This window comes from Corvus brachyrhynchos, unplaced genomic scaffold, assembly GCF_000691975.1.
Source record: "Corvus brachyrhynchos isolate BGI_N302 unplaced genomic scaffold, ASM69197v1 scaffold103, whole genome shotgun sequence".
NCBI lineage: Eukaryota > Metazoa > Chordata > Aves > Passeriformes > Corvidae > Corvus > Corvus brachyrhynchos.
In genome coordinates, this window is record NW_008237436.1 from 2,066,521 (window position 1) to 2,081,533 (window position 15,013).

Consider the following 15,013-nt stretch of genomic DNA (forward strand, 5'->3'; position numbering starts at 1 on the left):
CAGGATCAATCTCTACCAATACATGAAGCACTGCCCAGGAACATTCCCAGTTCCTGTTAATGAAAGAGTCTGGCCTTCTTTTTTGTCTGTGCCAGACAGCAGTCTGCCAGACTTTCCTGGGCATGTCTCTGGGAGGCAAACAACAGGGACCATTCCCCATGGGCTGTTTGCAGGCAGCCAAGCTTGGAAACAGGCCTTTCCATGCCAGTTATTCTCAGCACCTGGAAGTGTGACTGAGATTTTTAATTTAATAGCATAGAGTCCCTGGTAATTATGATAACAGTGACCTTAAAAAAGAGCAAAGTTTCTAGAGAAAATTATCCTTAGGATAAAGCATTAAATCTTGGGAACTTGGGTGGTGGACTATCTGTAGTTGTGTTAGACTATCAGCGCGGGAGTTGTGATTTAATGTTTTGGGTGTTTTTTAAAAAAAAAGCACCTCACTTTTTGGTCCTTTTATAGGGCTGGGGAGCAGAGTATCATCGCCAAGATGTTACAAGCACGCCCTGCTGGATTGAGATCCACCTGCATGGACCATTGCAATGGCTGGATAAGGTGCTGACACAGATGGGCTCACCTCACAACCCCATCTCCTCAGTCTCTTAAGATTCATCTCTAGAATTCCCTTAGGATGGATGCTATTGCAGGCAGTGGCTTATAGAATTCCCATGAACAGAAGCTTCTATATGTAGATGTATGTAGATGTAAATATATCTATACATAGTCTACTCTTTTTTTTTTGTTTGTTTTGTTTTGTGGTTTCTAGTTACTCTGATGCCAGTACAATAAGTTTAGAAATTCAGGTATAGCATATCTGTTCTCTAGTACAAAATAAGCCAAATTCCTGCAAAAGTGTCAAACATTTCCTGTGAGCATCTTCATTCCCCAGCCAAGCCAGTAAATGGTGCAAATTCCCAGCACTTTCACATGGGTTCAGAAACCTGGCTATAGCTGTTCCTAGTAGGTGAAATTCACCCCTCTGCAGGCAACCAGAGTCAGATCTCTGTGCCATTTGTATTCATCTTACATCCTGATTTCAAGTCCAGAAGAGGACCTGAGGTGGTGGACAGGACTTATGCACAGAGATGACTTTTATCCAGTGATCTGAAGGACTAAACTGCAACTCCAGTCTGTCTCCCTACTGCAAAGCACGATGGGACAACAAATCCTCTGAGGAGCTGAGGCACACCCATCTCTCCTGGGATTTGTCAGGAGGAGAGAGCCCTCGGGACGTGTTCAGCACAGGACCCTTATCAGAGCATTCTGGACAACCTGAGTAGTCTGATACTGTTCACACAGTAGGGTACGGTACTGCTGCACTGAAAAGCAACAAACTCCTAAGAAAAAAATAATAATTGAAATATCTGCCTATGAGTTAAAAAAACTAATTAACTTCCAGTGCTTTTTTGCAAAGTACATACATACTTGCATATGTATCTGGCATGTAAACTGAATCCTATCCCTTCTACAGTATTGATGTAGTTTGTTTTAAAGTTAGGACTGTCTGTATTTAGACTGCTGTGCTGATATCAAGGGTACACCAAAAAGGGACTTGAACTGTGATTCAGAAAAGGGAAATTAGGTGTGCATTGAAGAAGCAAATAATTGCTTTATCATTCATCTTGGGAACAGAAAACCCCACACTCAAAGGATGCCTAAGGCATCACAATGAGAAGGAGATGGGAGACAGCCATGTCCATCCCCTGTGCTGGGCCAGTCCTTGGGATGTGACTGCATTGCTTGGGTCTGACTGAGAGGGCTTCCCTGCCAGTCACTCCATACATCCCCATGGATGGTTTCTCATCTTAGATACAGGCTTCATCATTTGCTGAGCTTTTGCCTTGCCTGCAAAGGATGGTGAGGCACTGCAAGCCACGAACAAGTGAAAAGTGAATCTATGTGCAGAACCTTGTTCTTCAAGGTTACCGTTCCTTCTGTAAGCAGGGAAATCTATTGTCCATAGTCTAATCCCATCCTTGCAAAATGCTGTTCACTTGGAAACTTTTTCTGAGGAGACAGGTGAAACTCTTACTACATTTTGATGGTCTTTCCTTTTGTTGAAAGAGTCAAGTATTATTTCTTTCCAGGCATAACAGTCCACTGAAAATTGTTTTTATTTAAGGGTTAGAAAGAGTGATAACTTCTCCAATCTCATTCCTCCATAGAAATCAGCAGAAGTATCATGAGGGAAAAAAAAATGTTTTTCAGGATATTTCTTCTCACACAGTATCTGGTGCTACACATTTTGCTGCATAATTAGAAGAGGACACCTGAAATTTTCAGCTCTAGAACACATGCAAAAGGAAATAACATTCACTGGAAAGACAGTGAGTAAACTAACAGTGTTACTTCAGTTGAATGCATCTTCAGCCACCTACAGAATTAGCAGGGCACAGAAGGATAAATTATTGCTAAGTTTGAGCAGTAATAGCAAGTTGTATAGGAAATTTGTAAGTGCGATTCTGTCACCATTTGACATCAGCAGTGTCACTGTGAGATAGGAAAACCTTTACAGTCTCTTGAAGCAATGAAATCCAAAAATAATAATAATATACAGAAATTCCAGGTGTGCCATTTACTGTTTAGCAGACTTCAGAGACATCAGTTTGGAAAAATGCATTTTCCTCAGCTTCCTCTGTCATCAGTGATCAGGTACTGGTAAAATATTTTTTAGCATGCTTATTGCTCCTCTTCTCCAGCTGCACCTTTGCTCGATGATGAGCACCTTTTGATTTTGCTCATTCCTTTTTTTTCTTAGCAGCTAAGGACAGGGGAAATCACCTCTCCTGTCCAGGATCTAGCTCTGTCCCTTCCTTGCCTTTTAGGCTGAAACCTCCTTCCCTTCTAAAATAGAGAGAAGCCCAGGAGTTCCTTTTAGACATTCCCAGCATTGTCATCTTCCTCACAGAGAGCAAAAAGAGATGTTCTGAGGTGCATCTGCTCTTGGGCAGCTCCAGAACTCAGTTTTCTGTCCATTCAGCAGAGGAAAATTGGATGGCCAGTGAAGAGAAGCAGCTTCTTCTGGGGCATTATTTGTTTCATCACAAGGTATTTCAAATAGGTGAAATACACTGTGCTCTGAGCATGCTTGTGTCTTCCCACTGAGTGTAAGGGGAACTCAGGGTCACTAGCTCAAATGCAGACTGCTACACGGGATGTATCCGAAAATAGATGAGGGGAACCCTAATGAAGATGTGGTGACTTTCCCAGCCTAGTAACGATGCTTTCTCAGTTTGTTTTGTTTAAATGGAAAGTGGTCAATTCAGAGCAGTTTTTCCTTTCCTTTATGTCTAAGTTTACAGTAATCACTTTTTAAATAGGATTTGGCTTCCATGCAGTCCATACATGTATCACATTTAAGGTAGTCACCTTAATACTGTCTTACTAGTAGGAAAAGAGGCATTTCTGGAGCACGATTCCTCTGACACATTTAAAACATCTGTATTAGGATGAGATGAATTTCAGCAAATTTAACTATTTGCTGAAAATTGGATCAAAGCACTCAATTCTGGGCAATTCTGGCAACAGCCATCTCAGTTTTTAGCCTTTGGGAAGGCTGATACCACTGTGTCAGTTGTTTCCTATTTTGGTGGTTTCTGGGGGCTTAGCCCACTGTGTAAGATGCTGTGCAAGTGACACAGAAGCTGACAGCTCTTCCCCAAAGCCCACAGTACATGGGAGAAGTGGTACCAGTGGATGAGGCAAACAAGTAAATAAGATGACTCCTGCCCAGATGCAGAGATGAAAAGCAAGGCTAATAAACCATTTATTTCTCTTTCTTTTTGAACAAAGTTTCTTTTACAAGCTTCTCTAGTATACATGAATGGAAATTTGGTAAAAATTCAGGTTTCTTACAATTTACAGCAATTTGTAATCTCTTTGTATCTCTAATGTCTCCCTACTTTGGAAGGAGATAATTTCTGCTGAAATGTTTTCATGAACCTTTAAAAGCAGTAGTCAATTTAAGGTCTTTAAATGTACTACTCATTAATACTTAAGCTTTGGAGATAGTCTTCCTGAGAGATTTAAAACCACTTACAGGGAGACTACTTAGTTGAAGGCAGATTTTTAAAATTTTTTTTTTGAGTCATCAACAGTTCATAGCCTCTTAGAAGTTTCTGTGGAGGAGTACCATGCATCAGCAGGCAGCAATGGGAGTCTGATGAGGCAGAGGCATAAAGCACATTCAGCATGGTACGTAGACCACTTGTTTTCCTATTAAACAGTCAAGAGAAGATGACTTTAGTTGCTGCCAGCTCTTCAGCAGCACCGGTATTAATGTGCCATTCGCATCCAGAGGTGACAGGAGCAAATCTCGAACCCTGACTGCCTGGAGCCATTCCATGGCAGTGCTGCTTGGGTGGCTCAGTCCCATCCCCTTGCCCTGGAAAAGCTGCCCAGGTACGGCACAGCAGTGGCTGTAGCATTCAGAGGTGCAGCACGTGCTTTCCCTCCCCGTCAGCAGCTACGCCACCAACGCCTTTGCTCCTCATCAGAACGCTTTGCTGAGCTCAGTCTGACAGATAATGTATCAGAAACATAAAGGGGAACTGTGGCCTGAAGTAACATCACCTGGAGCTGAGGAAATCTCTTCCATGTCTCCAGCAGGTACTGTGTTAGGACTTTCACTATCCTGAGCAGCCTTCTCCAAGCAGTCCCCGTCCTGAGCAGGGCATCAGACTTGATTCCACACTGAGATCCCTTCCAGTATACATTATCCTCTGGGTCTCTGTGGAGATTCAGTGATAAGTGGTTGCCACGGGAAGAAGCTCTCTGTTAGCAGCAGTTTCAGGATGAAACGTTTCTCTTTAGCTATTTCGCATTAATGTTCCCTCAGCATAAAATCAACACTCCAAACATCTCTCGCTGTAAACATCATCTTCACCACACCCCTCTTAAAATGCAGAAAACAAGGCATTTGTGACTGTAACCTTATCTAATCTGGCCTTGTTCTTCCTGGTTTAGAACACCCACCTTTGTCTATCAGCTCTACAAATCAATCTCACCAGTGACTAAGGAGTTGCACAAACAGCTGGATTTACAGAGGCAGCTCAGGCAGGGACTGTTTGCTTCTTGACTGAATGGAAACAATTTATAAAGAAGCCTGATCAAAATTAGGAACTTTGAAGGGGTCTCAAGTATAAGACTAATTTTCTTGGATCAAGACTGCTCTGGTGAAACTGTAACTTTTAGGAATACTTTAGCACTACATGGTGTTCAGCAATGGAAAGAAACATTACATCCTCTGCACTATTTGCCTCTTTCCTTGGCTCCCCATAACCTAACTTAGTACAGCCAAAATCAAACACAAAAAAAAAGATTGAGTCATAAGGTAGAGTAATTAAATACCATTTTTCAAAGTTGAGAAGTGCTGCCCAAAATGTAGATTAATATCACCGGAAGGCCATGTAGTTACAGGACAAGGCGGTAATGGCTTTAACTGAAAGAAGGTAGTTTTAGTTAAGATATTTGGCAGAAATTCTTTACTGTGAGGGTGGGGAGATACTGGCACAGGAAAAGCTGTCCCAGAGAAGTTGTGGGTGCCCCATCCCCAGAGGTGTTCAAGGTTGGATGGTCTTTGAGTAACCTGGTCTTTGAGTAACCTGGTCTTGAGGACAGTGTCCCTGCCGACTTTGGGTGAGGGAAGCCAAGTAGACAATCAATGTGACCGGTAAGCAAGCTTCGTTTATTAGCAATACAAAGGCACTTATATAGTGTGAAAGTATACATGCTTATCAGTTCTTTAATTAGTTTAAACTTACAAAGGCGCATTCTTACTTCTACATAATTGGGTTAGATAAAAGACTACATTTGGCAAGCTTTATGTTTTGTCTTGAGAGATCAAAGTTTTTCCTCCCTTCTCATGGTCAGCACATCTTTATCAGAACAGCACTGTACCTCCTAAAAAACTCCCTTTTTGTTCCCAGGCCTGTTTCTCACACAGACATTTCTCATGGAGGCTTTTTCTCATGCAGGCCTTTACTTGCAGGCTCTTGCTTGTACAGTTCTGTTATTAATTTGTTCCCTTTATCAATAATCTATGTCCCTGATCCTCTAATCATTCTGCAACATGTCCCTGCCCACAGCAGGAGGTTGGGACTTGATGATCTTTAAAGGTCACTTCCAACCCAAAGTATTTGATGATGATGATGTCCCAGGTGCTTGCCAAGCCAAAGGCAAGACTTCCCTGCTCTGGAGAAACCTGGAGGTTTCTTGACTGTTACTTGAACATCTGAACCCAAGCCCTTCTGAGTGAGTGGAGACCCCACCGAAGGGGCTGAGAAAATTTTTATAGAGGATTTACAGTTCATGGGTGTTTCAGTAGCCAGAAATGCACTGAGATGATTAAGAGACTGAGGAGGATGGAGCCTACAACCAGATAAGCTCAGCGGTCATTGCTGGAGGTATCAAGGCAGTACATGCTCGGGCAGCCACTGTGTTCACTAGAGCTTTTTACATTCACATCTGAACTAATCATTAAGACCTGTTTTAGGAACAGCTTGAAGTACCACAATCCTTTCTCGGGTTCTTCCTGTACACCCAGCCTGGGAGAGTATGCCAGCTTCCTGATTAGGCCATCTGATGTATTGGGGCAAATGGTGTCCCATGTGATCCAGAGAGTAAGCTCTGATTGGATCTGGAAAAGACACTTGGAAGATTACCCTCTGCCTTGCTGCAAGACTAATGAGGAGCTCAGCTTTGGGGCAACTGTTCAAGGACACTATAAGCACATCCAGTATATGTTCCTCAAAGAAAGATGCAATCTGAACAGAAACTGCACAACTGAAAGACATGGACTATATACAGAGAGAGCATCTACCTGGGAATTGTGATAAACCAGCTCATTTCAAGATAAGGGGGGAAATTGCAGTACCCAAAAGAAAATAGTCAGCACGAACCTTCCTGAGGACTCCTGACTATGAAGTCACATTTTTAACAGTACATAAGGATGGACAAGTGTGCTTCACAAAGACCAACTAAGAAGTCAAGTTACCATGAAAAAAGAGCTTGAGAGAGTTGGTCCCATCTTGCAGCAGGGAGAAAGATTCTATGAGACTTTAGATCTGTGAATAAAAAACTTTTCAACCTGGAAGCTTCATTGCAGCCACTGAAACAGGGCTTGTTCCTCACAGCAGCTCCAGGAGTACCTTTCTGGAAGATATAGGAAGCCTGAGTCAGTATTTAGTCTTTGTTCAGCTGAGAGAAATCACTTTGTGTCTCTAGTGCAGACAGATGCTTCTGCATGTTGGGGACCAGCACAGAACATAGCCTTTGGTTTGCACCCATCATCTACCCATAGGAAGCTCCAGAAGAGCCAGGAACAGCCAGAATTCTGTTACATGTTCACCCCAGGGCTTTCCAGACACCTTGCCCAGGCGTGCCTTACATTACATTGCCATACTGATGCCACACTTCCCTGCCAGGGAGATGAGGCACATGAGAATCCTAGCAAGAGGACACCTCCACTTGTACCTGGGCCATGCTTGCAAACTTGGTGCCTGTACAGATAAGAAATCTAATTTGCAGGCCATGTCTCTTACACAAGGTAGGCATAACCACTATGTCCTCCAGAGTCAGCTACTCTTCCATTACAGTCAATGTGAACATTTGCAGCTAATTGTGAACACATTTTAGATCTCCAGTCATAGTGTTTTTATTATCCATGGATGCTGCTATTTTATATTCTGTGATAGTATTCAAATAATATTGCATATGAATAGCATAGGGTGAAATAGACCAACCAGTTAATAATTTTAAATACAGACCTCATCAGCAAAGAAAAGCTAGAAAAAACTTGGTAAAATCTGATCCCTTGCACTTTCACAGTAGTGAGCGAGCACATCATATTTCAAAGTGGTTTATTTGATGCTAAAGTGTGTGTTGTCTTATTAATTCACAGTTATGTTCATGAGAAGCTTTGCAAACAAGACAGCAAGGGAACAAACATAATGATGAGCAGAGATAATGCACATTCAGATAAAATTTCTTCACTTACTCAAGCAATTGGAGTTTTTAATTATTTATAATACTTTTAAAATACAAGTTAAATGTACCACAGCCTGCTTTCTGCAGATAAGTCAGTGTTAGCAATTTAAACCTTCATTTCATATCACCTCTGTGATATAAATGGGGTTGAAAAGTAAGACAAGAAAGTGAAGAAACAGACTTTTTTGTGTGGATCAATGAAGCCATAAAGTTGCAAAGCTCTATGAAAGGGGCTAAAATGGTGGATTTGAGCAAGGTGTGTTAACTATGGGGTTGTGTTAACTATGAGCTATCAGTCTGGTGAGAAAAGCACTGTGAGTCATCCATAACAGAGTCACTTATGTCTATGAATAATTCTGCCCTCTGTTTTCCATCAGAAGCAAAGCAAAACATCTGCACTATCCAAGTATTACTCAAGGTTTGTGATATTCTGTAAACCAGCGTAGGTTGCTGTATAAAGAACAATACTTGGGCTCTTGCCTCTCGAGAATGAAAAATCTCAGACATAGCTTCAGGAGTGCGAGAGATCTGGGCAGCTCTGGGTCCTCCAACCAGCCCCAGAGTACTCTATTCCATGCTGTGTCATACCAAGAAGGATACATACCAACTGCTAACCAAGGGGACATTTTCACAAGCATTCCTCCTGCTGCATTTGATTTGAGGCATTCTGAAGACAACACATTTAGTCTGAACAATACACTTTTTAACACACTCCACTTCCTTTGGCTGGAATTATTCTATTGTAAAAGGGATTATTCACGTCTTGTGTTTTACTGTTAATAAAGACATTTCTGTTTTAAGAGCTCCTTCCCTTGTTGTCTCCTATTCTTCTCTTTGAAAGAGATTGGCCCTGGAAAGCTGTAGATCCCAGTCTGACCACAAGTGACTTTGGGAACTGGAGCATTTAGAAAGCCTTAATTCATACAAATCAGTCTTAGGCAAGAGGAATCAGTAATTGCACTAAGTGAGTAATGGGATGCTCGACACAAGAAAATGTATTGAAAATTAGCACAGCATAAAATCTTGATGTACAGGATATGAATCCCTCACTGTCCTGTGGTAGATTTAATGATTTAAGAGGATGGTTCAGTTTTCTTGTGACGGGGACAGGTCTGATCTGACAGGCAGTCAATGAGCAGTGATGCTGCTGTTACAGAAGCCTTCCCTCTACACCCGGCTGACATTAGTGGAAAGACTTGCATGGTTCTCAAACTGCTCAAGGACCATGAGAGATACAGTAAGAATGTAGTCTTACAGAAGCATAATGTTTTCATCTTCCTAAAATTCAGATTTTGTTCAGCAGTAACAGAAGGGAGTAGACAACATACCGGGCCTCGCAGCCACACAGACACTGCTGGCTTGGCAATCCCATCCGACCTTCTGCCTGAACAGGAGAGCGCTGCTACCAGCACATCTCCCAGTGTCTGCACCAGCCTGATGGTGCTGCTATCACAGACCACCAAAAATACAGGATAGGTGAGCTGCACTCTACTGAACATCTCTGTGCACAGCTTCAGCAACTTCCATTTGTTTTGACATAAACAACTTGTTCAGCACTGTCTTAACAGACACTTCCTGTGCCAATTTTCTACCCTGTGGGTTTGGGTTTTTTAAAAGGTTAATCAGATCTGTCCAGCCAAATAAGCTGTTCACTTTTCATAAATTGGCCATTTAAAGCAAAATCAAATCCATTATTCTACAATTTTTGCCAATTATGTTTTCACACGTATTCTTACACACTGAAAAGTAACCTGATTTTACTTAAAGCTAAAATAACATTCTATAACAAGACCTTGGAACACAAAATGCCATCTAGTCAGAACTGGCTGATTTAACATAGGAAGAAACCCCATAAGAATTTAACAAAACAAAAAAGAACAGACTTTTTTTTAAAGAAAAAACAAAGATTTTACTCACGTATTTGTCCAGAACTGTTTACACAAAGTATTTCAAGTTCTTTTTTAAAGAACAACTTGCACAATGCTAAATACAATAAATCCCTACATAACAAGTTTTGTACATACAAAAAGCACAGCTTGTAAAAATCTGTAAGACTAACAAACACTCCTGAAGAGATATTATTTAGTGGATCAAACTGCTGCAATATAAAAGTAGTACTTGATAATAAGCACCTAACCCATTTGGATAACCTCTATTCAGAAACGTGGCTTAATACAAAACTTTTATTATAAACAAAACATGGGATTTAACATATAATACAGTGTTTGGATTCTTATCACAATCAATTGCAAGTTCATTTTAATTGGCTGAAAACCTGTAAACTCTAGCACTGTAGCTATTAGAGATCTGTTGTCTTAAAAGAACTTTAACGATACCTTTTTGAGAAGAAAAATACTAGGTTTTGAATTATTTACTATTATGAGTTAAAAGCTTTAAAATTTAATTTAGTCACTTAAAAATTAGTGGTATTCTAATCTGTAATTAATATGTCACATATAAGAAGTTCAAATAACTCCATATAACAAGGTCCAACTTCCAGTTTCATACTTTTCACCTAATACTTTTTAAAGCTTTTTGTCATTTATCACTTTAGAACTTTTAAATGCAAATTCTTTTACATGCTATGCACAATGAAGCATTTCAAACCTACTCAACTTGCAGGTAATGACCAGATCACCTACTTCTACTTTTCTGAACCACTGGATTGACTTCTTGATGGCATGTTGTCTTTGCCTTTAGTGCAAGATTCTACTGGACATAAATTTCTCATATCCCTGAGCAGTTGCTGTTAGGTAATGCCACTGGACTGGTTCACAATGTCCACAGAAAGTAACTGACTTCCATCAATGATTGTCATCAAAGACTGACTTAACTGTACATGTTTATCTAGAAAAATGTTAATTTAATGACGACTTTGGTAGCAAAAGGGTGTAAAGCTAAACATTGCTACCATAAACAAATTTTTATTAACAAATTAAACATTAAAATGAAGGCTTAAGAAAAATTGAAAACACTTCTCCAGATTTGCATACACCACCAAGCTGAGTGGGGCAGTTGACACACCTGAAGGACAGGATGCCATGCAGAGGGCCTCACTGTGTGGGGCAATAAAGCAGAACACCTGACTGAGAAGGGAAGAAGAAGATTCATTCAGATTCTTCTGAAATCTGGGTTTGCCATAAAGAAAAGCAAGGTCAAGGGACCTGCGCAGGAGATTCAGTTCTTGAGAGTAAAATAGCAGGATGGACACCATCATGGGTGTGGCTGGCAACATAGCAACTATGTCTCCACCAGCTCAGAGGGAAACACAAGCTTGCTAGGCCTTGTGGGGTTCTGGAGAATGCATATTCCAGGTTATTGTGGGCTTGTGAGCCCCACCCTCTACCGAGTGATCCAGAAGAAGAAATATTTTCAGTGGGGCCTTGAGAAACAGGCTGTTGAGCAAACAAAAAAGAAAACAGCTCCTGTGGTAGCTCTTGGACCTGTTTGGACAGAACCAGCGGTGCAAAATATACTCTCCACTGCAGCTGGGAAGCGTGGTGTCACCTGGAGCCTCTGGCAAAGAACTTCAGGAGAAACCTGAGGTCAGCTATTAGTGGTTCGGTGCTGCGATTATCAAGGATCAGAGACCCCACTACACTCCAGCCAAAAAAGAGGTATCAGCAGTAATAGGAGAAATGGGTGTCTATGTCTTCACAAACAACTAGATACCCTGAAAGAACCAGATTCTAGAAGAATGGGTGTGGGGGTATATATTGGAGGGGATAGATGTAGTAGGCAGATTGGGAAGGCTGTACCTTCCTAGTACTTCAGCCAATGGGGAAAGGGGGAGGGCAACATGTGGTCGGGAGTTAAGGGTAAAAGGAGGCTGCATTCTCCAAAAACTTAAGAGACCCCACCCCACAGGGGTATGCCCCAATGGACTCTCCCTTTATTCCAATAAAGTTGATTTCTGTAGGACTCCTCTGTCTCCTTTGTGGACACTGGCCTTTGTTTTCTGCACAGCAGCCTATGAAGGGGTTCAGGCTGCCTCAGAAGTTGTTGGGACAGAAGCACATCTCCTCTTAGCTCCACGATTGCCTGTGCTACACTGGATGTTCAAAGGAAACATCCCCTCGACCGATCACATAGCCAGCGCTACATGGACTAAGAGGGTAGCATTGATTACATGAGCTCAGTTGGGAATTCTGGAAGAAATCATGGACTGGCCAGAAGGCAGAGAGCATTGGGGCACTGCCAGAGAAGGAGACTTGTGAACAAGAAGCACCCCCACACAATGAGTTACCAGAACATGTAAGAGGCTATGCCCAGTTAACTGATGGATCCTGCTGTGTGGCAGGAAACCATCACAGGTGGACAAGTCATTGAGGCTGCTGAAGAAGAAGGCGAGTCAAGCCAATCTGCAGAATTGAAAGCCATCCAACTAGCCCTAGAGATTGCTGAACAAGAAAAGTGGCCTGTACTCTATACTGACTCCTGGATGATGGCTAATGCCCTATGGAGGTGGCAGCAGCAATGGAAGAAGACCAATTGGCAACCTAGGGATAAACCCCATCTGGGCTGGACTGCACCTGCAATGGGGCAGAACATCAGTGCACAGGTGACAAACATGACTGGAAACGTACATCAGGTAGATGTTCTCATGCCCAAAAACTGTGCCACTGAAGAACATCGAAACAATGAACAGGTAGATAAGGCTGCCAAAACTGAATTAACACAGGTAGACTTGGACTGGAAGGGTGAGCTATTTATAACCCAATGGGGCCATGAAACATCAGTTGTAACAGATGATGCCTATAGATTTTTGCATTTTTTCTTTTATCTGTTCTCTGTATTCTTTACACATATGTATTTGTAGCTTTGTAGCTTCTTATCGTAGCTTAACTTCAGCATTTTCCTAGGCAGAAGGACAAAACAAATTTCAGGACCCCTATTCTATCTTGGTTCTCCCTGGCTACCAAAGTTGAAAACAGCTTTTTGAGACACATCTTCATAAACGAAGTGCAGCTAGTACCAAGGGGGGGGATCCAGAAAAGGGTTGAACCAGAAGGGGGAATTACCTCATCACCTGTGCTTCTAATTGGGAATTCTTGTCAAATATGCTAATTTGCTAAACTTGTAAAAACTGTTTTCACCCCATGTGGGCAGGCTTTTGTGGACATTTTCCCTATCTGCTCCTGGAGGCCTCCAATAAAGACCAGCTTTTATATTACCTCCCATACTAATGTTGAGAGTGTGTTGCTTTATTTCTAGGTTGAGAAACATCACAGATAGATGGGCTCATCATTGAGGGGCAGACCTGACCACGGAGGCCATTGCACAGACCATTCGAGAATGAGAAGCATGTGCTGCAATCAACCAAGCCACAGAAGTAAACTTCCCCTGGAATAGAGGGCTGTGGCTGGAGTTTCAATATGGTGAGGCCTGGCAGATAGACTATATTGGATCACTGCCATGGACACACCAAGACAAGCATTACATACTCACCATGGTAGAGGCAGCAACTGGCTGGCTGGCAACACACCCTGTAAACCATTGCCACTGCTTGAGACACCATCTCAGGTCTTGGAGACACATTTTGTGGCAACAGGGTACCCCAGAGAGAACAGTCACACAATGGGACTAATTTTTGAAACAACCTTATAAATCCTTGGGCAAAGAAACATGGCATTGAGTGGATACATCACATCCCTTATCACCCATAAGCCTCTGGAAAGACTGAGAGGTGTAATGAAGACTATGTTAAGTGTTTGGTAATGGGGCATGGAAGGATTGGGATGCAAATTGAGCAGAAGCCACTTGGCTGGTTAACACTAGGGGATCTGTGAACCTCCCTGGTCCTGCCCAAATAAAACCCCTACACACAGGGGGAGGAGATAAGGTCCCTGTACTACACATGGGAAGTGGCTGGCAAAATCAGGGTGGATTTCTCTCCCTGTAAGAAAAGTCAAACCCATTAATGGGATCGTCTTTGCTCAAGTACCTGGGTGTTATTTGGTGGGCAATGCGGAAGGACGGGGATGTATGCTCCAAGGAGATTTAACCTGGGGGGGGAGGAAATAACTGTGGTGTAAGTTCTATGTTGCAAAAGTAAAGCAGCAAAAATGACATGAACTGATGAAGTGTGAAATTTTGTGAGTGACAAGCAGAGTGGGACGCACAGGACCATTGTTGGTGCCCAATAATCAAGTGTGCTCCTTCTCCTGTCCTGAGCACCCATCCTGACAGAATCAAGCTCAAGTCATGGCCTGGTTTTAGACATCTGGAGGGGTGGAGGACACTCTTGAAGTGGGAAAATAATACCTATCTTTAAAAGGACAGGTGATAGCAGTTAATGAAAATTTATAAATCTTCATGTCCAGCCAAGGTCACAGCCCCTCTGCTCTGGTGAGACCCCACCTGGAGGACTGCATCCAGTTCCGGAACTCACGACATAGAAAGGACATCCACCTGTTGCAGCAAATCCAGAAATGGCTCACAAGTTGATTAGAGGGATGGAAGACCTCTCCTTCGAGGAAAGGCTGAGAGAATTGGGATTGCTCAGCCTAGAAAAGAGGTGGCTTCGTGGTGACCTAATTGCGGCCTTCCATTACCTGAAAAGAGCCTACAGGAAAGATGGGAGAGGGACCTTTTACAAGGGCATGTAGTGACAGGATAAGGGGAGTGGGTTCACACTGAAAGAGAGTAGGTTTAGATTAGATATTAGGAAGAAATTCTTTACTGTGAGGGTAGTGAGGCACTCAGATTGCTCAGAAAAGCTGGATATGTATGTCCCCTCCCTGGGAAGTGTTCAAGGCCAGGGTGGATGGAGCTCTGAGCAACCTGGTCTCATAAAGTGTCCCTGTTCACAGCATGGGAGTTGGAACTTGATGATCTTTCATTGTCCCTTCCAACTGTTGAGGAATACAGCTGGTGCAGGTAGCTGATCTGTAAACTGCAGTTAGAGATGCAGATTGAGCTCTGGGTTGGGAGCCCAGACAGACCAGAGGCAGTGAACTGCCACCTCTTTGCATAACAAAAGGCATGAAGACGAGAGGCTAGCCAGGTGAATGGACACAGCAACACA

The 15,013-nt window shown here is 42.4% G+C and overlaps 1 protein-coding gene and 1 long non-coding RNA gene across 2 annotated transcripts in view; one reads left to right on the top strand and one right to left on the bottom strand.

Moving 5' to 3' along the window:
- Nucleotides 1-2,302, top strand: part of SMAD9 (SMAD family member 9) — a 23,519-nt gene extending 21,217 nt beyond the window's left edge. Inside the window, exon 6 of the mRNA XM_008631424.2 lies at nucleotides 463-2,302. Coding sequence (XP_008629646.1) covers nucleotides 463-606 — 144 coding nt within the window. The 3' untranslated portion in view covers nucleotides 607-2,302. The remainder of the gene's footprint in view (nucleotides 1-462) is intronic.
- LOC108445991 overlaps nucleotides 1-15,013 on the bottom strand; it is a 24,271-nt gene that overhangs the window by 3,732 nt on the left and 5,526 nt on the right. The window contains exon 3 of the long non-coding RNA XR_001861088.1: nucleotides 9,774-9,778. This is a non-coding gene — a long non-coding RNA (uncharacterized LOC108445991). The remainder of the gene's footprint in view (nucleotides 1-9,773; nucleotides 9,779-15,013) is intronic.